Source organism: Cladophialophora bantiana (assembly GCF_000835475.1).
Source record: "Cladophialophora bantiana CBS 173.52 unplaced genomic scaffold supercont1.2, whole genome shotgun sequence".
In the NCBI taxonomy this organism is placed as follows: Eukaryota; Fungi; Ascomycota; class Eurotiomycetes; order Chaetothyriales; family Herpotrichiellaceae; genus Cladophialophora; species Cladophialophora bantiana.
This window is the reverse complement of record NW_015971576.1, coordinates 2,193,118-2,213,385: the sequence shown is the minus strand read 5'-3', so window position 1 is coordinate 2,213,385 and position 20,268 is coordinate 2,193,118. Positions and strand designations below refer to the sequence as shown.

At 52.0% G+C, this 20,268-nt stretch overlaps 8 protein-coding genes across 8 annotated transcripts; 3 read left to right on the top strand and 5 right to left on the bottom strand.

Annotated features, from left to right (window-relative positions):
• Positions 1–995: 995 nt before the first annotated feature.
• Positions 996–3,404, top strand: Z519_01814 (uncharacterized protein; the record flags this gene model as incomplete). The annotated part of the gene is made up of 3 exons (XM_016759571.1): positions 996–1,024; positions 1,303–2,338; positions 2,400–3,404. 3 exons carry the CDS (start codon positions 996–998, stop codon positions 3,402–3,404), a joined length of 2,070 nt encoding a protein of 689 aa, XP_016624899.1.
• A 4,336-nt stretch (positions 3,405–7,740) lies between these two features.
• On the bottom strand, positions 7,741–8,577 carry Z519_01813 (uncharacterized protein; the record flags this gene model as incomplete). Its single annotated transcript, XM_016759570.1, has 1 exon — positions 7,741–8,577. One exon carries the CDS (start codon positions 8,575–8,577, stop codon positions 7,741–7,743), a length of 837 nt encoding a protein of 278 aa, XP_016624898.1.
• A 992-nt stretch (positions 8,578–9,569) lies between these two features.
• Z519_01812 (uncharacterized protein) lies at positions 9,570–10,652 on the bottom strand (the record flags this gene model as incomplete). Its single annotated transcript, XM_016759569.1, has 1 exon — positions 9,570–10,652. One exon carries the CDS (start codon positions 10,650–10,652, stop codon positions 9,570–9,572), a length of 1,083 nt encoding a protein of 360 aa, XP_016624897.1.
• A 1,185-nt stretch (positions 10,653–11,837) lies between these two features.
• Positions 11,838–13,181, top strand: Z519_01811 (uncharacterized protein; the record flags this gene model as incomplete). The annotated part of the gene is made up of 1 exon (XM_016759568.1): positions 11,838–13,181. The coding sequence occupies one exon, from the start codon at positions 11,838–11,840 to the stop codon at positions 13,179–13,181; it is 1,344 nt and encodes a 447-aa protein (XP_016624896.1).
• Positions 13,182–14,808: 1,627 nt separating this feature from the next.
• Positions 14,809–15,519, bottom strand: Z519_01810 (uncharacterized protein; the record flags this gene model as incomplete). The annotated part of the gene is made up of 3 exons (XM_016759567.1): positions 14,809–15,261; positions 15,332–15,415; positions 15,484–15,519. 3 exons carry the CDS (start codon positions 15,517–15,519, stop codon positions 14,809–14,811), a joined length of 573 nt encoding a protein of 190 aa, XP_016624895.1.
• Positions 15,520–16,520: 1,001 nt separating this feature from the next.
• Positions 16,521–17,400, top strand: Z519_01809 (uncharacterized protein; the record flags this gene model as incomplete). Its single annotated transcript, XM_016759566.1, has 5 exons — positions 16,521–16,845; positions 16,898–16,915; positions 16,960–17,076; positions 17,131–17,249; positions 17,296–17,400. The coding sequence occupies 5 exons, from the start codon at positions 16,521–16,523 to the stop codon at positions 17,398–17,400; spliced, it is 684 nt and encodes a 227-aa protein (XP_016624894.1).
• Positions 17,401–18,044: 644 nt separating this feature from the next.
• Z519_01808 (uncharacterized protein) lies at positions 18,045–18,701 on the bottom strand (the record flags this gene model as incomplete). The annotated part of the gene is made up of 3 exons (XM_016759565.1): positions 18,045–18,326; positions 18,370–18,433; positions 18,478–18,701. The coding sequence occupies 3 exons, from the start codon at positions 18,699–18,701 to the stop codon at positions 18,045–18,047; spliced, it is 570 nt and encodes a 189-aa protein (XP_016624893.1).
• Positions 18,702–18,788: 87 nt separating this feature from the next.
• Positions 18,789–19,894, bottom strand: Z519_01807 (uncharacterized protein; the record flags this gene model as incomplete). Its single annotated transcript, XM_016759564.1, has 2 exons — positions 18,789–19,619; positions 19,673–19,894. The coding sequence occupies 2 exons, from the start codon at positions 19,892–19,894 to the stop codon at positions 18,789–18,791; spliced, it is 1,053 nt and encodes a 350-aa protein (XP_016624892.1).
• Positions 19,895–20,268: the final 374 nt, after the last annotated feature.

Here is a 20,268-nt window from a genome sequence, read left to right as displayed (position 1 = left end):
GGCCTACTGGAACCGAGGTTCCCCTCCTTCGGCATCTACACGAGCTGCATGGGATGCACTCGTACCCCCGCTTGCCGAGACACCCTATCCACAACGTGCATTGGCCTTGAGCTCAAAGCTTTTTGCTTTGTCCACATGCAAAATGTTGAACCCCATGGAGGCTGCTAACTAGGCCTTTGGTTTCAGGCAGAGCTCGGCTTGACAGGGTCCGGAGCGGTACAAGTACAGACTCGACATCCAATCGACTACTTCCAGTCTTGGATTCTACTTGCTAAGTACTCCCATCCGTTGAAAATGCTCCCCCTTCCCAAGGTCCTCGGAATCGCGCCGAAGAACGAATAGTCACTGGCTGAATCCTACCACCGCAATCTCGACCCATATTTTAAGGTAAAAGTGGGCCCAGCCTCGCCAGCCTTCAACCCGCTCATCTTTGCTGTGGAGAAATACTGGGTAAGGCCGGGGCAGGACGGGGTTTCGTTTGCCGTTCCTGCCTATAGCCTATCAGCCATCCCTGCCCTCCTCAAGCCCTAAGTAGGCGACTGCCTGCGAGCTTCTGTAGCAGTGACGCCGATCAATTCGTAGACCCGGACCAGCCAGTAAAATAATCAGTTAGAGCGGCTTCTCTTCTTAAGCTAAGGTAGTTTTGCAGTGGTTCCGGTTAGGTTCTCCACTCCATAAAAGCCTGAGGAACCCCCAGGAGCCCTGAGGAGCCCTGAGGAGCTCGCCGTTTATAACCACCCCACAAGCCCGCCGCACGCTGACACGGGTCTGGGTTCAGTGTCTGTGTCTCTCTTGCTCTCGCGCCCGCCGTCTACGGCTACACGAACAAATCCACGTACATGTATCTTGTTAGTATTGTCGATGCCGGCCCGGTTGACAGTGCTTCCCTGCCATGGATCATGCCAGCTTTGAGGGTTCGCAGCAACCGGCCGTAAAGGCCGCAACTGTGCCCGCAGGCACAGGACAATCAGGCACTGTGCGACGCCGCGCTCGTCATGTCTGCCTGCGCTGCAATGAGAAAAAGGTAGGTGGTTTCTGTACCCGCCGGCATCTTCTCTTCGCCGTTGATGTTCGCCGAAGACGGGCTAACTTATTGCCGAAAACTTGACCAGATCAAATGCGATCTGGACTCGAGGGTTCGGAACCAAGGACCCTGCAAGAATTGTACGCGTACTGGCAGTGAATGCATGTTCGTGCTCCGATTCCCTCCGCCCTCTCCTCCTCCGTTCCCTTCGAGCCTTGGATCTCCCACGCGCGCTCTTAGTATTACTACCGGGCAACAATGTGACCGTTGGTGTTTAGACTTCGTCGCAATGATCACAATGCACGCCGCCGGACGCTGGCCAACAAACAACCTCCTCAACCTGAATCGGGCTCCAATCCGCTTCCTTCGCCACGGTCGCTCGACCAAGATCTCAACCTGACCTTTGACTACTCCGTGCTTCAAGGTGGTCAGGTGCCCACACCTCTCTACCCACCGGCCCGCCTCTCTAGCGCGAATCAATCCTACAGGCCAGTTTTGCAGTCCGCCAATCCGTGCTCTAGCACGACCTTGCAAGCAGGAGCGCGGCAGAAGTCCCTCCCTGAGGATCCTGTGTCTCCGACCCCGGGGTCCAGTGGAGCGCTGTCCGGTAGAGACAGGGTCGTTTGCGCCAACGACCAATCAGACGATGAAGCCGACGATGAAAGGGACGACCAAGCAGACGACCCAGCAGATGACCCTGCGGAGAATACAGCAACCTATGACACGGGTCATCAACCGGACAGCTGTGGTCAAGCGAGCTATCTCGGCGAGTCCGGGTATATGCCTGTGTTCACCCAGCTTCGGTCCACCTCCAATGCCCGCCCGATCGAGCCACTTACCATCGACATTCACTACACTATTTCCCCTCTGAATCTGACCCTCCAGGTCTCTTATGCTGATGCATTTACCAAAAGCTGCTATTGCTTCTGTCCCATCCTGGACAAAGCCACACTGAAGGACCCTAAATTTAGTGGGTCGCTGCTGCTCCAGCAGGCCCTGGCGATGGTCGGAACCATTATCCAACCCTCCCTCCTGCACATCGATGACCCGGCATCGCACTATGAAAAGGCGAGAATCCTGCTGCATCGTGGCGTGGAGCCAAATCCTCTTGCCACCCTCGTGGCTGTCATGTTCTTCTATTGGTGGACCACTTGCCCTCCGAACGTGGTTAGTATGAATGGATCTTGGTGGTGGACGGGGGTTGCCATCCGTCAAGCACAAGAACTGGGCTTTCATCGCGAACCCAAACCTGACCAGCGCATGCGCCCTGGTGAGACTGTGGGCCTGCGTCGTCGGATCTGGTGGACGTTGTTTGTGAGTTAGCCAACCCCAGCCTCGAAACCCCGTCCCTGTCCATTGCTAAATACCGGCACAGGCGCGAGAAAGACTCACGTCCCTCTGTCAAGGACGGCCGCCCATCATCAATACCGAGGATTGCGACGTCCGTGCACCCTCAACAGACGACTTTCCCGATCCTGCTGATCCTCGAGCTAGCATTTTCATACAATGGGTCCGTCTCTGTTCGATCATAGGCCGGGTGGGTGATCAGCTTCGTCGCAGTCCTCAGGCCAACGGTCAAGCCCACGGCCTCTTGAATGAACTTAAAGTCTGGGTGAACAGCTTGCCGTCCAATTTGCAGCTGCCTTTTGCCTCTTACCCAACAGAGGGGTTTAATCCTGACATCTCTCAACTACATCTGCCGTATCTGTCCAGTCTGACGCTGCTGCACATGAAGAAGTCATCGCGCAGCGTGCCTACCGCGCATTCTATTGCCATTTTAGCTGCCTCATGCACAGCTCGCATATTTGAGGACCTCCTCACTCGCGGCTCGTTGAAATTCCTCCAGGGCATGGCAGGCTGGCACATCGCCATCGCCCTCCTTGCTCTGCTCCATGCTCGCCAGACGAAGAGCTTGGAACTGGCTGCCGTTGCTCAATTCAATATCCTGCGGGTCGCGTTGAAGGAAATGGCGCAACGTTGGCCATCAGCCGGAATGTACGATAAGGGGATCGACAAACTTCTCGCGGCACAAACCCAGCTCGAACAGTCCGACTTGTCCGCAGACACGGATCCCATCACCGCTCTCGACAGAATCCAGCCACCCCATGTGGTTTCTCATCCTTCTGAGACCATGCAAACTCCAACAGGGGACCGAGAAGACATGTCAGCGTATTTTCCTTTTGCCACACCAGATACGAGCCCCCTTTTTGAGATCCTCCTGTCTCATGCGGAGCTACCGCGCTTTTTGGGCATTGACAGCTCCGGTGATGTAGGCATGCTCCTGTTTGATTTGTTTGACGAGCCATTCGGCGTGGGAGGTTTCGGCCAGGATAATTTTCCGTCGGTTTGGGATCCTAATCCTCAAGGCCAAATTTTCTGAGGGCCGATATTGGAACCACTCGTACGCATCCCAGGCCGGACTCTCCGCTCGCAATCTGCGTTTCTGGGTGGCAATATAGTCCTAAAAATCTTCGGTCAGGGTAAGCGCGGCTTGGTCGTCGAATTTTAGTATGAATGCCTTTCTGTTGCTAGTCTCATCGAATCCATCCGTCTTAGCCCTATAATATTCAGGTTGCCCTACAAGAGTTAGCGGTTTTGTCAGATGGGTGCTGCGGAAACTCTATGCGTTGTATTCTGGTCCCTTAGCTCCGTAGTACTGCAGTTGGTGCATGACTCGGGCAACCCACTGCTTCATCAATTAGAGCTTGTCTCTTTGCCATATCCGGCCACCCTTGCGCACTTTGCCCTTCCTAAAGAGATTGGGAGCAGCCGGACGACAAATGTCAGCCTTTGATGGAATCATGTACTTGCCAACGTCAGCGCGGACGCGTGGATGGATGGCCGACGGTGCCGCTCCATGGCGCACATCCGGTTTGGAATCACTCAGGTCTTTAACAAGAGTTGCAGAATTACTCAATGGGAGGTTAGCCTCGAACAGATGGTTCATTTCCTGTCCAGCAACGAAGGGGAGCACTGTAGAAAAAGGGTTGTCTCGCCAGAATCCCTCACATATGTTTGTTGAAATGCATCAAAGTTTGCATCTGTAAGTCTTCATGGTGACAGAGATGGTCGCGCAACAGCTTTTGCGTTCGAGGTTTCAGTGGATTCGTTTTGCTTGGATGAAGCCGCAGATCGTTTCCGGCTGTGGGAACTAGTAGACTGCCTCATCGCGTCTTCGACCGAGGGAAGTAAGCTAGCAAACTATCATAGTGACCCGGTTAGTCTCCGTAGTCCACATCCGTATTGTAAAGGTGTACTCCTCGAAGATGTAATAGATCAGGACCACGACGTCGAGCAAATCTTTTGGGCCGTATTTCAGCTCTCTGTTCGGGATATTCAATGTTCGGTATGTGCCTGCAACAAAGCTGATCCGTCTCTTGACAGAATGGAGCCCAAATTCCAGCCTTTTAACCTCATAATATTTATTGAGGCGCTGGTTCAGATCTTTCTATCATCATCCACTGCCGCTATAGCCCATTTGGATTGAGCATGGAGCTCCAGACTATCGAAACTTTTGGGCGGAGCTCTACCCACGCCCCTGGCGCCCTGCTATAATAGCATTCAGAGATGTGCTTCAGAGTAGTTTGATGATACTTCGAACACACCAACCTTCCCCTCTAAGCACGAGAGTACCAGTCTTCGACTCAATCAACATATTGATTGATCTGCAACATTTTGCGATTGACACACTTCGTTGTTCTTCTGGAAGCATGCAAAATTGTCCTCGCAATACATTCGCAATACATAGTCCTCGCTATCCTCAACAGCCGTCTGACTCGTTGAGGAAGCAGCCCTCTCGCCCTCAAGCTGACCTTAAGGAGATTTTGCAAGGCCTTACTCTTACTGGGCACATCTTCCCGCAAAGGCTCCTCGAGCCAATCTGCAACACACTTCTGGTCTACAGATACTAAGCATGATAGAAATATCCATGACATCCTCTTCCTTCTGTTTGCGATTGTCGTTGCCGACGATGCGGTATGATGGAGCCTGCGGATCCTCCCGTGTATATAATCTTGGGTCGCACCGATCGAACTGAGATTTATATAATACATTTCAGCGTGACGTGGCAAAGGCAGAGGCTCGACATACCTCCAAACTTATCTTACAAAGAAATAGGGACTTCAGCCTTCGGAACTTGAGAGCCCGGAAAGGTGATTTGGTACCGGAGTCGAGACACGATTTAGCACAATCCAGACATGTTAGCCGCGAGGTGCAAGGCTCGACATGTAGGGAAAACGGATGTAGGCCCTTACCGCCAAGCCACCGGATCGCAATTTCCCTAAGCATTGCATTTTACTGTCGATAGCCATGAAGGATTTTCAGATGATCAGACGGTCGGTCTTGGCCGTACTGAAAACTTATCTATGTCAATGCTCAAGTCCTTGAGACGTTTCTACACACGAGAAGAGATAGGGGAGGAGCCAATTATCATGTGAGGATGGACGGTAGAATATGGTGCCGGGTGAGTCGGCCCCAAAACAAGTGACTCGAGCCTAGTAGTATTGACACCCTCAATCACCAATCTCAACGGAATTAAGATATAGTCAACCATGCTTCTCTGGTACCGCTGTTCCGGTGGTTGATCTCGACAGGAGATTCGCAATTCCTTCAAATTTGGTATTGCGGAAAATGTTCGGAAGAAAGACTCGACGTTTGTGGCCACAAGAAATAATGGGGATTATTGGTCGACGAGGAGTTCGTTCGTCTCCCACGGGCTATATTTCGATGAGGAGGATGTAGACGAGTTCGACGTGTTGTTACGAGACTCATAGACGAAGATGATTTCTACTAGTGCTCTAGAAACTGAGAGTGAAGACAGAGGGTGTCGGTAGCATGTGGCATTATTGAGGCGACGTCTTTCACATGATTACTGATCCGATCTAAGGCAACCATTCGCGCCTTTCGCAAAAAGCATTGGTTGAGAAGCCGATCTCGATCTGCCTGAGCAATGTTGGAACAACGTCTTGGGCTAAGGGTTTACAGGCAAGACGTAATGAAGTGAGATCATCTTTCAGGCCGTGGGACAAAAGGCATTCTCAAGTACGCTCGGTTCGCCAGAAGTTAGCGAAGGTGACCAAAGACATTGCTGGCTCCGTAAATTGAAAGCTTAGGTGTGGTGGGTTTCGGTGTTTTGATATGTGTAATGGTACCAAGGCTGGCCGGCAAGTACATGCCAACACCAATAACGGCAGGTCTGAAAGGGTACACCGTAACAAAAGAACTACCTCATCAAAGACATAGTCACCGCACATGACTCGATCGGGACACAAGAGAGGTGCGAAGGAGAGAGTTGACCGTGAGAGAGCTCAGGCAGACCCCATGGGGAACCTTCAGGACTCACCAAGAGAAAGGGAAATTTTGTGGCAGGGCAATCGAGATGCACATTTGCATCAGGACAACCTCGCCATGGATGACGTGGACAGGAAACATTCAGGAATTGCTTTCCTGACACAGGCCAAATGTCTACATAAACAGGAAAGAACTCGCTGAAAGGACAGAGGAATGGACACCTTGGAGAATAATCGAATACTATCCATTAACGTCATCATCTTGAGGTTCTCAGTCTCATAAGAGATATAGGCCATGGGGTATTCGGGGATTGTTCAGTGGTTGTTTTATCTAAGACCCACTTTTTGCAGACCTGACCCCACACTTTAACCTGCTCAGAGCAGATTTTTGACCCACTCGAAAAGCCATCGTTCCTTCTAAACAGGAGGAACCAGAACAGGATTGAAGTTGTTATGGTCAGTGGTGTGGCTTCGCTTGTTTACTGGCTTTTATGCAGCACAAATGGCACAGCGCAATGTATTCAGCAAAGACTCGTGCTTTTGTCTGTTCAAGCTCGCTGGCGTGTCACAGCCAGACCTCACTACAACGGTGCATCTCACAACCCTGCCGTGGCCTTTCGTAGGGTCTCTAATCACCGGTAACTCTCAGCCTTGGAGCCACTGCAATAGTCCCGCTGCTGAGCATGACGACACTTCCCTACCTGACCGTTTGCGGCAGCGACGTTGGCTGGGAGCATCATTGGCTAGCGGGCCTAATCTCCTCGGGTTTCCCGAACGGACATGGTTGGCGATTGGTTCTTTGGGATGTTTACGATGCTCGTACCGACTCTTACCCTTCCTTCTCTATAGGCCTTTTCCAAAGAAAGACTTCAATGCCAGGAAGTTGGGTCTCATTCCGGAAAGCTAATGTAATCGTATCCCCTTAGCAGTCCTTTCTCTATTGCCGCAGCCTCTAATTCGATGCTGTTGACGTTGTTCTGCTATCCGCCAGGAGTCAGTCTGCTCCTTCTGCCATTCAACCTTTGGATATTACAGGTCACAGGCTGGGACTTCACCCTCGTCATCAGAGATCAGCAGCGTTGTTCTCATTGCCGCCGTCGGTATATGGGAGTGATTCTTTGCCCCCTTGACTTTCGTCTCGATCGTCCCGGCATCGAGTAAGTCGACGTTCGGGTTGAGTCAGGCTAGAGACAGCTTCGAGGGAGCTTTCGGCACACACCTCACTACCAGATTAATCGGATTAGGACCAGGAATCACTATCGACGATCATCTATCGTTGGTGGGAATCAAGAGACTAGCAGAGTTCTCCGGTTAATGGCACCCCAAAGGTGAATGATAGAGAGTACCCACGCCACGGCCTATCGAAATATCGAGCTATCGATTTTAATTTTTCATTATTCCGGGTAGGGGATGGGTAAGAATTCCTGTTCAGAGCCTACTTTTCCTTTTTCTATTCTGCGTCTGAAATTCATTCATCATCCTCCTGCCCTCTGCCTCGAAACCTTCCGCCTCGAAAGGTGTGCCGAATTCCCATACTCCTGCCTCGATTGCTTCTCTCAGTGGAACCTGTTCCCACATCGCAAAAAGCTTTTTCTGGATGCGCAGAGCACGGGGTCCGTTCTTTAGCAGCCTGTCTACCCATTCTTCCACGGCTTCGTCCAGCTGATCAGCTGGGACGACCTTGTCGACCAGACCCCAAGATTCTGCCTCCTGGGCTGAGATCGTGTCGCCCAGGAGCAGAAGCCTCCGCGCCCTCGCGGCGCCAATCTGCGCAGGTAGCATCGCTGCTTCAATTGTGCTGGGCACACCTCGTTGCACTTCAGGCATCCCAAAACGAGCGTCCGACGTAGCAATGCGCAAGTCTGCCGAGGCCATCACGACCAGGCCACCGCCGAGAGCATGCCCATTGACACGAGCAATGACCGGGACGGGCAAGTCCCGCAGCGCTTTGCAAGCCAAATGGAGCTTATTAATAAACGTCCGGCCAGCTTCGGCGTTGGAAAAATCCTTCATCTCCGAGATGTCGGCGCCTCCAATAAATGCCTGCTGACCAACCGAACATGGTCCTCCGGATATAATTACGCAACGCAGATCCGATCTTTGAGCGAGTGGAGGGACACAAGAGAGAAAGGCATCGAGGACAATTGTGTTTAAGCTGTTTAGCTTCCTCGGGTTTGAGACGGTCACAGTTGCGACAGTACCGTTTGGGCGTTGAGAAAACGAGATTGCCGTTGGAGGGATATCGCTGTCGGGTGAGCCTGCCATCATCTCCTCCGGAATGCGGTGCCACGAGATTCAGAACTGCGGGACAGGGGCGGACGAGAGACAGGCAAGTATATGTAAATGACTTCTTGGCTTTAGAAGACCTCCCTGTCGATTCCCATTGTAACTGTGGAAGTGGCCAGTTAGTTAGAGGCCCGGATACAAATCGGAGAGCTTTGGCACATAAGGAGTGCGACCTCCAGCCACCAGGCCTCGGCACTCTACTTTTTACAAGGTTGGAGAACCAGCGGAAGACTCCCCATGTACCCTCTGTCCACTCCGCATTGAAGGCTTAGCTCTTGTCCTGCGGGCGAAGGTACACCATGTCAGGTTGCATTGAAGAGGCCTGTGTCCGGACGTCAAGTTGGCAAGACCTGCTGCTTCACTCTGGTATTTTGGCTTGTTGCTATCTGCTTCAAAAGTGGCTATTCACAACATTTTGCCGACTGCCTCCACCGACGCTGCATCCAAGCCAGCAAGTCCGCCGCAATGCTATCAGAGCTCACCACTTTGACCCCATCCCTTTCCCACCTCTGCTGCGATCCTCCTCATTTTTCGTAGCTCATCTTGGAGCCTTTCCATGATCGTAGATGCGCTTCCTTCCGTTTTGAGACTCGGAGAGACGCGACCTCTCATCAAAGTCCAATGTTCTAGAAATCTCTGAAGACCGTCCATCTACTCCGGTTAGCGTGGAGAGAAACGCCTTCATAAGAAGGGCGCGGCCTTGAAGCGGTAAAACCAGGAAATGCGCAAGTCAGAAAGCAGCGTTTAACAGGCTGACTTGGGACCTGCGGCGTATGTTGCTTTTGGCAATCATGCCGATCAAAGCGTCATCTGGCAGCTTGGAGCAGCACTTCGTCCCTTTTTCGAGGGTGAGTCAAGCTGTCAATCATCTATTTCGCATCTTTGGGACCCGGGTAACTGCTTCCGTCATGAAACTCACGGTTTCTGTTCGTGTGCATCTGATTGGACCCAACAACATAGAGCATGATTGATCACGCAGCCAGAGCCAAGGCAGCCATAGCCCTGACACCAGCCTCTGTCTTGTGACCTCCGATGAAGCCACTCGCATGAACAAAGACTGCGCCATTCTCAACGGCATCGCCCAGTAGAGCATCTAGCTCTTCATCCCTCACGCCACGCCACGGCTCTGGTAAGCTTTTTCGATTTTCAAAGCTTGAAAAGTCTTTGCTGACCGCCTGGATTCTCCATTTGGACCCAGGCTCCTCCTTTTCGGGATAGATCACGTACAGAATCTTCTTCTGCGCAGGCAGTTTGCTTTCATCCTCAATGTTGTACAGGTGCTCTTTCCAAGGAACACCAGCGCGTGGCAGGACCATAAGTTGACCGGAGGGATGTTCCTTGATGCGGGACCCGAACGCTTCTTTCACAATGGTGCGTGCAGGAAGCCAGGCAGTGGCCGCGCCATGGAGTTTGCGCAAGAAAGCGGTACCCATCAGAGTGGATGCTTGTGTAAATCTGTAGTCCTCCTCAGCTTGGGGCTGGCCTTCAGTGGACCGTGAGGGCGCACCCAAGGTCAAGGGGTCTTCGTGGTTCAAGTCATTGACCAAACTCGCGAGTGTTATTCCACTGTCCTTGAACCTCTGCTCGATGCCTGCCTGTTCCAGCTGCGAACCGTCATATTTAGATATTCCGTTGTCGTTTGCATCAACCGCCTCAATGAAGTCATCGTACAATTTGCGATAGAGCAACTCGACGTCGGGGTGATCGATCGGGAGCTTAGTGTGTTGAGCAATGATGGCCTTGCCAAAATGCATGTAAACCAGGCCAGCAGAGGACAGTTTGGTCTTATGGTCAGGAAAAGCAGTGCTGAATGAACGTTGATGATGGTCATAGCGGTTCTTAGAGGCGTCATACTCGCCGCCGACATCGACAACAGTGTGGCAGGTCTCTAGGAGGGCGGGATCTCGAGTGCGTACGAGAGCGGCAGAGCCATACTCGGGAAGGAGACGAAGCATGTAGACTGCTAGGGCTTCGTCGGCATGGAAGTGGCCATTGTGGGTGCCGATGATGAGGGGATCGGGCTTGATCCGCTTTGTAGCAGTTTCGGCAGCCATTTTAATTAGCCTCCGCAGCATACACGGTTCGGAATGAGTAGAGGGAGAGGTTAGTGTCGGTCTGAGTGTTCCTAGAGGGCTGTTGAAGGCATGCGCAGTACTTGATCACAGTCCAAAAATCTGGGGAACCAATGTCCCGGATTATTGTTCCGCCGAAGTCCGAGTGGAATTTATCCGAACAATCATGCGATGGCGCAGGTGGCGCCGGCCTGCGCTGCTGGCTGGCTTCCCCCCCAAGACGCAATCTGTCCTCATCTCTTCCACTTACCCTGCTGCCACAGTCACACTGCGCATCGACGGACCAATTCAGCTGTTCTCTCATACAAGTACTGGTACATACTCCTACGATCGGAAATCCGTACGAAGAGGTGGAAGGTCTGAGGCGGAGATCAACCGAGCCCGAACCTAACTGCGTTGGGCGTTACCGCCACAGCCAGCGCCCGGAATCCAGATCACTGTGGGGTTGAATTAGTTAATAGAAGATACCCAAGTGCGAGAACAACTACCAATTCTGGATCTTGCGGTGAGAGGAATTGTTCAAAAGGAGGACCGAGTTGTAGAAATAAATTCGCCAGACTGCAGAGCCTTTTTACCTCTTCTAGATACAACCAGCAAATCCCTGGTATTCACCTCTTGGTCCCAGAGCGGACCAGAGACCAAAGACCAAAGAGGCCTGTTTCCAACCCTGCTCGCCTGGTGCCGTCGTCGCCTGCCCTGGCACCTGACGTGGACTCGCGCAACTCTGTCTTCGCATCTTGCTTGGTTGCGCTGCGTTGCCTTGCGCTGCGCCTTGACTCCTTGGAAATCGAGCCCGTGTACTGGGTAGTGCACGCGACATCCTCTTTCCACCTCAACTTCTCCCCCTCGTCTTCTCTCCTCTCCTCTTCACATTAAACCTCTCGAACCGCCACTGGTCCCTGGTCATCACCCAAGCCAGAGCAAAAACTCCTCTCTATCGCTATCCGGAATGACATGTGAAAATCCAGACCTCGACACAACCACGAATCCCTCAAACCCCGTCTGACGGAACGAGCAGCGCCACAAGGCGACAAAGCAGGCCGACCGATCAACAGTCAATAGACGCGGTCTACGCCAGTGAAAGTGTCGGCGTCGTAACTGCGCTTCGACTCCTCCTTCTGATCGCCGAACCCCTCCTCTCACTGCTCATTTCCCCCAGCCGACCGAATGTTCTTCCGCGCCCTTTCCGCCCTCCTCTTCCTTACGCTCATTATCGTATTAATTCCTCTCACGTTTGACGTCGGCGGACGCGATGCTGGCCTTGCCTTCTCCCTCTCCATCGCATCCTTCTACTTCTTCCTGTCGCTGCTACGAATCTCGACGCGGGACCAGCCGGGTTTTAGGAGGACCATAGTCGACATCCTGCGGGGACTACAGTTGCTCGTCCTGCCAATCCTGTGCATCTGGGCTCTCGGAAGATTCTCAGTCGATGCAGACAATAGCTCGGGCTGGGTGGAAAGAACATTCCGCACCAGCAAGGACTTTCTCAAACCCAGCTCGTCGCTTTGGCTGTCCATTTTTGGAAGAGAAGGTCTGCTGGAGAATGTGACACTCGGTGGATGGGATGTCATGTTGCGATGGTCGTCGCCAATTTTTCAGCTTCTTGAGGGTTTCTGCAGTTTACTGGTCATTCAAGCCATCGGGCAATTCTCTCGATGGTTGGTCAACAGGAGTGAATGGAGCGATGCCTGGCTTCTTGCCCTGCTTGCTGCTTCGGCCGGAGTCGTGTCAAGTTCGGTCTATTTCCTCTGGCGAGTCCTGCAGTTTCCAGACATCTCAAACCTCGACTCCACTCTCATTGGCATTGCCATTGCGTCGGCTATATTTCTCTGCGGCTATGGAGTGGTTTCTGGTCGGGGCACGGCAACTGAATCATCCCTGCTTTTTGCATACATCGTCCTGTGCATATATCAAATCTTCACAGACTACAAGCCCAACATCCCACACGCAGAACCTGGCATGGCAAGCTCGGCACCCGATTTTCCACCCTTCCCACCGATCATCATGTCTTCTTACACAGCTCTTATGGATGCACTGTCGTCCCTTCCAAGGGCCCTAGTTAACGCGCTGGACTTCATTGCAGCAGCTTTCAAAGCGGTCACACCATCGGTGCTAATCTCTCTGGGTTATCGACTGTTTGTCTTCTACTCTTCCACTCGCATCATTCCAGCAATCAACGAAAGTGGGGCCAGCGGGCTGAGTATCGAGCCATCTCTGGAAGACTCCAATGCGGCGAACCAATTTCTGGCTTTTCTCTCGTGGTTCTCACCCAGTATTCTCATCGCCGTTTACACAAGCCTACTCATGCAGCACTTTGCCACAACCATGGGTGGTTATGCCCCAGGTCTGACGGAGACCATTGGTGCTTGGTGGAGCGGCAACGGTCAACCAGTGATGAACGGCAATCTATGGAAATGGGTCAATTTGGTTGGAACCATGTCCCTCTATGCTATCGAGCTGTGGTTGGGCAAAGAAGACGATATGAATGGTGAACATTGGAAGGTTGATTGAACAAGGCAGGGTGGGAAAGAGTTCGATCAGCTTTGCAAAATCGTCACGAGGGAGACTATGCGAAAATCATGCGAAGTTCCGAGCATACTGTGACAGCTTGGGTTAAAGGCGAAAATGCGCGGGCTCGGATAGATCGGCCAGATATTCAGGAATCAATGCTCAATCCGTGACAATTGACTACCCAGCTCACTTTCAAGACCCCAATGAACAACTCTATGGAGCGCCACATATCGCAGACGCGTTGGCCACAGCATCGGGCACAATATGAGAGAAGGACGAGATGTGATGCGGGAGGGTGAAAATTCTGTCTGCAAAATGGTAGGGCACAACACGGTCCGGCGGAGAACCAAGGTAGAGAGCATCCCACGAGGAGGGGCCCGTGCAGTCGCTGACCAAATGATGGCCTTCTGAATTTTCAATCCAGGAGTTTTCTAGCCGTGCGAGCAGTTCAACGTCCTCTCGAGGAAGGAGGGTATCCCAGGATAAAACAAGAGCTGGAGACCGAACACGGCGCAACGGGAACTCGATCACAAGAGATCCAACTTGAAGGAACAGGGAAGATCTATCGTCCTTGGCTGAATGGGATGCTGTCCTGATGTTGGATTGGCAGGCAGAAGCAGAACCCGGCAATTGGATGGGTTGTTGGACGATCGAGAATAGCAGCTAACAGCGATTCATACCTCTGCACACATAATCTAGCAATACGACACTATATCAGTAAAGCTATGAGATCAATTTCGCTCAATCGGTGGGCAAGTCCAGAGATCAGAGCAGTAGCTTATAGCTAACATAATGTACGTCTTGCACGGTGATGGTGGCGATGGTGATCACGAGCCATCACTTACTCCCATATCGCATTCAGAGGTGGTTGGTCACCTAGTACATACCTATAGGACTATAGTCCATCGAGGGTCGCAAGTACACAAGTACTCAATTACGGTATATTCCGAGCGAGGAAAAGTCGGAAGGGGAAAGAATGAATTGTAAATTTGATGGAAACAAAAAAAAGCTCTTGAGAAAAAGGAAGAGTACACAAGTCAAGTCATTGTGCCAGGGACGAGCATCCTCCCATCCATACAGATAGTTACTCAGTTCTTATCCTTGCGTTGTCCTGTCTTGTTTTGGTTTTTGGCAAAATAATTCCCCTTTGGCGCAATTTTCTTTCATCCATCCTCCCAGTCCCATGCCGATAACAAAGACAAAGATCCCCTACATAGACTTGACCGTTGGGGCTCGTAGTCGTAGGTAATCCTAACACGAACACAACGTAGAAAAAGACCCGGGGTTCCGTAAGGACTGTTGGGGACTTATGTTGGCGTTGCGCTTTGCCTCCTTGGCCGCCATATCAAATTCGGGAGCAGTGTTCTCATACTCAGTGCATCAAGGATGATCGAAGCCATACTCCGACCTCGGTCGATCCATCGATCGGCGGAGTGAGTGACGCCGATGTCTTCTGATCCTTCCATGCAGCGCAGTGTCGTGGGTGTCGTTATCATCCCTCACTATCACAAATTTTTCTTCCCGTATCGCGCTCATCGTTGAACACCGTGTCTCCGCAGAGAATTGTTTGTGCTCAACCATATTCGCCACAAGATGTTGGCCCAAAAACATGATGTGCATAAGCACATCATCTCCGAATCGGAATCCCTGCTTTCTGCACTGGCGGACTGACACTTCCCTCCATGATATTCTCCTTACCTTGTTGCTGATTTCCGCCATTTTCATCCATACTCGCACTTCTCGCCAAAAAGCTGCTCTCCTTGACCGGGCTCCTGCTTGTCGCACCAGGCAAACCGCCGCCGGGGATCCCGTTGATACTGCCCCTATGGATACCGCCTGGTCCTCCACCGCCCACTGGGGACAGTTGTGCAGCATGGCCCAACCCGTCCGGAGAAGTAGCCAGGCCGCCAGGCGTTCCTGGGGCAATGGAATCGGTGCGTGAAAGGGTATGGGTGAGCGGAGACATGTGCGGGATCTCCTCGGCCTTGGGATGTTCGGTACCGATTGTGGTGACGCCCGTATCGGAGGCCTTGCCCGCTTTGGAGAGCGCGTAGTCACCAGAGTCGAAGTACTTGCGTTCCTACAGAGAGGTTTCAATCAGAATGGTGTTCCTGATTCGGGACAGGAAATCCCAGCCAGAGATTGGTTACCTTCAACTTGTTCTGTAGGAGATCTTTCTTGTTGGGAAGTTTGCCATAGAGTCTGAACAGACGTTGCTCGTCTGCCGACAGTTTCTAATGGAAGAAGCGTATTGTCAGTCTCATTGACCCCCAAAATCTGGAACGAGTGTGGTGTGTCCTACGCTGATGTCGATCTTGTTTTTCTGATGTGGATTCATGATTGGAATCCCTTCTTGTATTTGTTGCCTTTTTGATTCTGGATACTGCGGAGGATGTTGACAGTTGTTATGGGTATCTGGTTGGGAAGGGAGCGACCCCTGTCAATCCAAGTGCCAGCAGGAAGGTGCAATCACTCAAACGCCTTCTTTGCTTTCGCCGAAAAAGGATTTGGGGGAGGTAGAAGGAGGGAGGAGGTATTCGAAGAGAGCAGAGTGGACGTCGCAGAGACAGATATTGTCGGTGGTACAGTAGCAGTCTCGTGAGGTTTGGTGACCAAGTCAGAGGGATGATGCAGGAGGGGTCCTCCGTCGACGGACGGGGTCCGAGCGCCCTTGTCGTCGTTTCAGCGGAGAGGGATGGCAAGCAATGTGATGGACAGGGTGACGGCTTATGCTTCCGTAGCCTCGCACGAGCAAAAAAGTTGATAGGGGAAGGCGTGCAGAAAGTGTCACAGGTTTGCCAATGCAGGAGGACTGCAGTTGGGTTTGGGTTGGTGAGCAGAAAAGAAGTCGCTAGTAGTTTGTATGGGTGTGTGAAGGTGGGGTTCTGTGGACAAGTTGCCGTGGACTGAGTTTCCAGATAGAGAGGAGCGACTTTGTCTGGGGAAATGCGGAAAGAGTGCACCGGCTCGGTCGACGAGTTGGAGTTCTGGAGCTGACACTTGGGATCGAGCTGCGCAAGGATGCGCAGTGAGAGGGTGCGTGCTTGGTGTGTGTCAAGAGTGCGTACTATGACAGTCGAGACAAAGTGTAGCGGATGATGACGAAAGGCCGGCTGCCAATCATGTCGCCTTGGCTGCGTCGGTTAGTGTTTGGCTGCATCAGTGCCAAGACCTCGCGTAAACCTTCCCCGAGATAACCCCACCTCCCAGAGCCCTGTCACGTGCCCAGTACCGCAACGAGGCCATTGATCTTTTTTTTTCTGTTGGTAGAGTATTCTTCCAAGTGCCTTCGACTTCGCCAATCGACGCCTTTGTCTCAGAAGGCGACACAGAAAAGTAATGTCCCGCAACAAGTACACCTTCGTCGTCGAGCATCTCGACCCTGAACTTGGCCCCTGGTCCGCCCTGGAGTACAAGACCATCGCACAAGAATCACGACAAGCCGGTTGTCATTTCATCCTATCTTCTCTTCCTCAATCGCTCCTCGACTCACGAGATCTCAAGGATCTAGTAACACTGGGTGCAGGGGCTAGGTCTGAAAGCATCGAGGCGTATTTCTCGAGCAAGAAAGACAAGATTTGTCTGCTCGATCCAGCCGCCAAGCAAGAACTGCATCCTACCGATGCCGCGGAATTTGATGTCTTTCTATTTGGTGGCATTTTAGGTATGTAGCAATCACATCATGCATGGGCAATATACCTAACAGTGGCTTATAGGAGATGACCCTCCCCGAGGTAGCTTGCCATTTGTTGTCTTTCTGTTGAAGGTTATCTAATAGTCCTAGATCGCACCAGCGAGTTGCGAAAGAAGGGCTTTTCCGGCCGCCGCCTTGGTCCCGTACAGATGACTACAGACACGGCCATCAGAGTTACGCGGATGGTTGTCCTTGACCAAAGTAGGGAGGTTGACGAAATGCGCGCCAGGACTTTGTGTTGATACTCCATGACAGTTTCCCTCGATAAGATCCCTTATGTCGACTTTCCGGAGCTGAAGGTGGACGAGCACGAATTCACAGAGATGCCTTTCCGATATGTCAAAGATAGTTATGGCGAGCCGGTCATGCCTGAGGTCAGCATTGACCGCATGTCATGAGATTTGTATCTAACCTGTGCAGGGGATGGTGGAACTCATCAAAGCAGACGCTGACAAAGCCTTCGATGATCTGGAGTTCGTGGACGAGGTTGACGGCATTGATCAGCTGGTAGTTGGCGAGCATTGAGATCGTGAGCTTTTATTGCACGTCGATGTGTTCAAAAGTACTTCTGCCCGAGTTCTCGACCGGAAATACTCGATCATCTTCGAGAGTGCTTCGTTCGTCGAATTTGCAAGACCACACCGGCCACAACGAAGCAAGACTCGACCCGAGAAAGGCTCAGAGCTCAGTCATTTCAAGTCGGGTATCGCCTGGATGACTGGTATTGACAAAATACCCACGCCATGCAAACCTCAGACCAGCTGATATTCTGGCGACAATCCACAAATACCATAAAGCGCAATGCCAGCTGTTGCGCACCCTTCGACATTAGCTCGTCGGCGCACAATCTTGCATCAAATAGTACTGGAAGTAAAGACGCCGAAATCGAGATGTTCTTCCTTTGAGGGGCAAAGGCGGGGGCAGATAGCACATCGACCTTTCGCGAGATTTGACTTCATTCCGCAATCGGCCAGGTGCTTCATACCCAGATTCAGACGTCGGGCCGTGGATCGACATCAGTGTGGATTTCTAATCGTCGTCTCTTCGGTGAAGTCACTGGGCGCCCGATGTCGCAGGCAAGAACTGTCACTTTGCTCCAAGCGGGCCGTGGTTGCCACGATCGAGTCGCGAGGCCGACTTCACGACTTTCATCGCCCGGAAAGATTTTCTCAACCGTCAAATTTGAATATCTTGCTCAGGGTTGGGTCCTGCAGCGATGAGATGTGGACGTAGCTCTTTTCAAAGAGCAGAGCCACATCTAGATACTGTCGATAGCCAAATCTCCGGGCCAGAGTTCCGAATCGAACAGAAAACCATCGAACGTCTACTCGGTCAGCAGTATACAGTATCCAAAATGTGGGCTTGTTTCGAAGGATATGGGTCAGGGACGCCTGCTCCACATAAGCTCCTATGCCGTAGACCCACAAGAGGTCCAATGCACCCGGGTGGGACTGACCAATATTGTCAATGTCAAATTCAAGCTTACGCACGCACCTCAGTAGCATAACGTGCCAGACTTGTATCGTGGAGAGCCAAGATTGCCGCAGGAGTGATGCTTCTGAACCAAAAGCAATAAATAGCTGCAAAGCCAGACAAAAACACATTTCGATCGATGCGTGGTGAACCGTCGTAGGAGTCGCACTGCCCGGGCAAGGTTCCACAGCGTTCGTGGGTTCTGTTAGATCACACCAATAGTTCAAGATCCGAGCTCTGACTGCTGGTCGTCGAAGCTGAGACCAGCGAAATAGCCTGTTGATTTGTCCTTGGCGGTCGTCAGCCATCCGTTTCTTGAGATTCTGCACCTCCACCAGTTCACGTAGGGTCATGAAAGTACAGGGAAAGTCGTCCGGTCTTGGCGAGGCTGAGAAGGGTGATATCCCAGGGACCAGCTGGCTGGAGTTCTCCTTGACCAGTCAGTAGATCTCCCGGCTGGTCACAATGACCCCTATCCCACCACCATCCAGGATCCCAGCTTGAAGGGTCGAGAACTGTATGTGTGGGTGTAGTTGCAGCAGCCCTGACAACAAGATAGTGGCGATCTCCTTTCTTATCCAGTGAAGCCTGTCAACCCCTCCCATGGATTGGATGAGCTGCTTCAACCCATTCAGGTGCAAAAAGAGTGCATCAAGGCGGGATCTGAACACGGATGCACAGCAAAATAACAGGACGACCCGCACAGCAACATTGAGCTCCTCACTTGTGTCGGATTCCGATGTGACAAGTGGCTGCAACCCACGGATGCCCCGGACTTCATGGTCAAGTGCGTAGCGGTAATATAGGTCCTTGTTATGAGGATGCAGATGACCCATGACTGACCAGCGGTACGCAAATAGAGCATGCATCACGGCTTCGTGGTTCAAGTCCGTCTCGTAAACTCTCTTCTGTGCAGGTATCAAGACTCTGACCGCATTCGGTGTCCCAACTTCACCTGCCCAAATTGTCCTCAAAGATATTGGTTGGATTATTGATATTACACTATACCTCAGTGCGGATAGAGGAATAGGTGTCGAAGAAAATGGGTCGCTGTTTCCTCCCCGGAGAAGCTTTGACAGTGACCCGCCCTTGCCGACGGACGAAACTCCGATGGCTCTTGTCGAGTGTGCACGTTGTTGTGACTGACGGGGCCTCTTGATGGCTTTGCGATGGAAGAGTCTGCGCCTCTTTCCCTCAAGAACATGGTGCTCGTCTGTATCCTTTGTCTGGCTGGTTTCTGATGGCGCTTTTCCCTGTGCTTCAAAAGGGTTCTGCATCGGCACGCTAAGCTTTGTGTGGACATGCGAGGCTGGATTGCACTTACCCGCCCATAAGAGGTTCGTTCAGGCAGAAGCTGTGGACCATATTTTTGCAGCTCAAACAGTGACGAAGCATGTTCCACCCGCCTTTTTGCTGAATAATGTTGAGCTCGGACAGCAATGATACTCTTTTGCTCATAGTCGGGGGTCCATTTGAAGTTGGTGGGAGTTTTGGCATTGAGCCAAAGAACGTCTGGAACAACGACCGAGGGCTTGTGCGACTGCATCATCCGGTTCCTCGTGGAATTCCTCCCGCATGAGCGGTTGATGGCGGACACGGCTGAGACCGTTCAAGTGCGCATTGAAGACTCAACACCCGAAGAAGAGGACTGTTCTTCGTTCAATGCTGACAAGTCAGCCGGTCTAGATCAGCAATTTCAATCTTAATCTTAATCCAAGGGCAGACGAGAAGTGTTCACGAATTGAAAGTCATGTATATGGGAGAGCAAATACGCCAAAAACCCCAATTCAATCTAAGCGAGTGCTAGGGTAATCCATGGGTTCTGTTAGTGCTCCCATTCCTGCTTGTGCAATAGGTGCCGGTCAAGTATCCGGGCTGTGGCAATGCATACTGCGGCCCCTAGGATGATCAAGGGTGCCG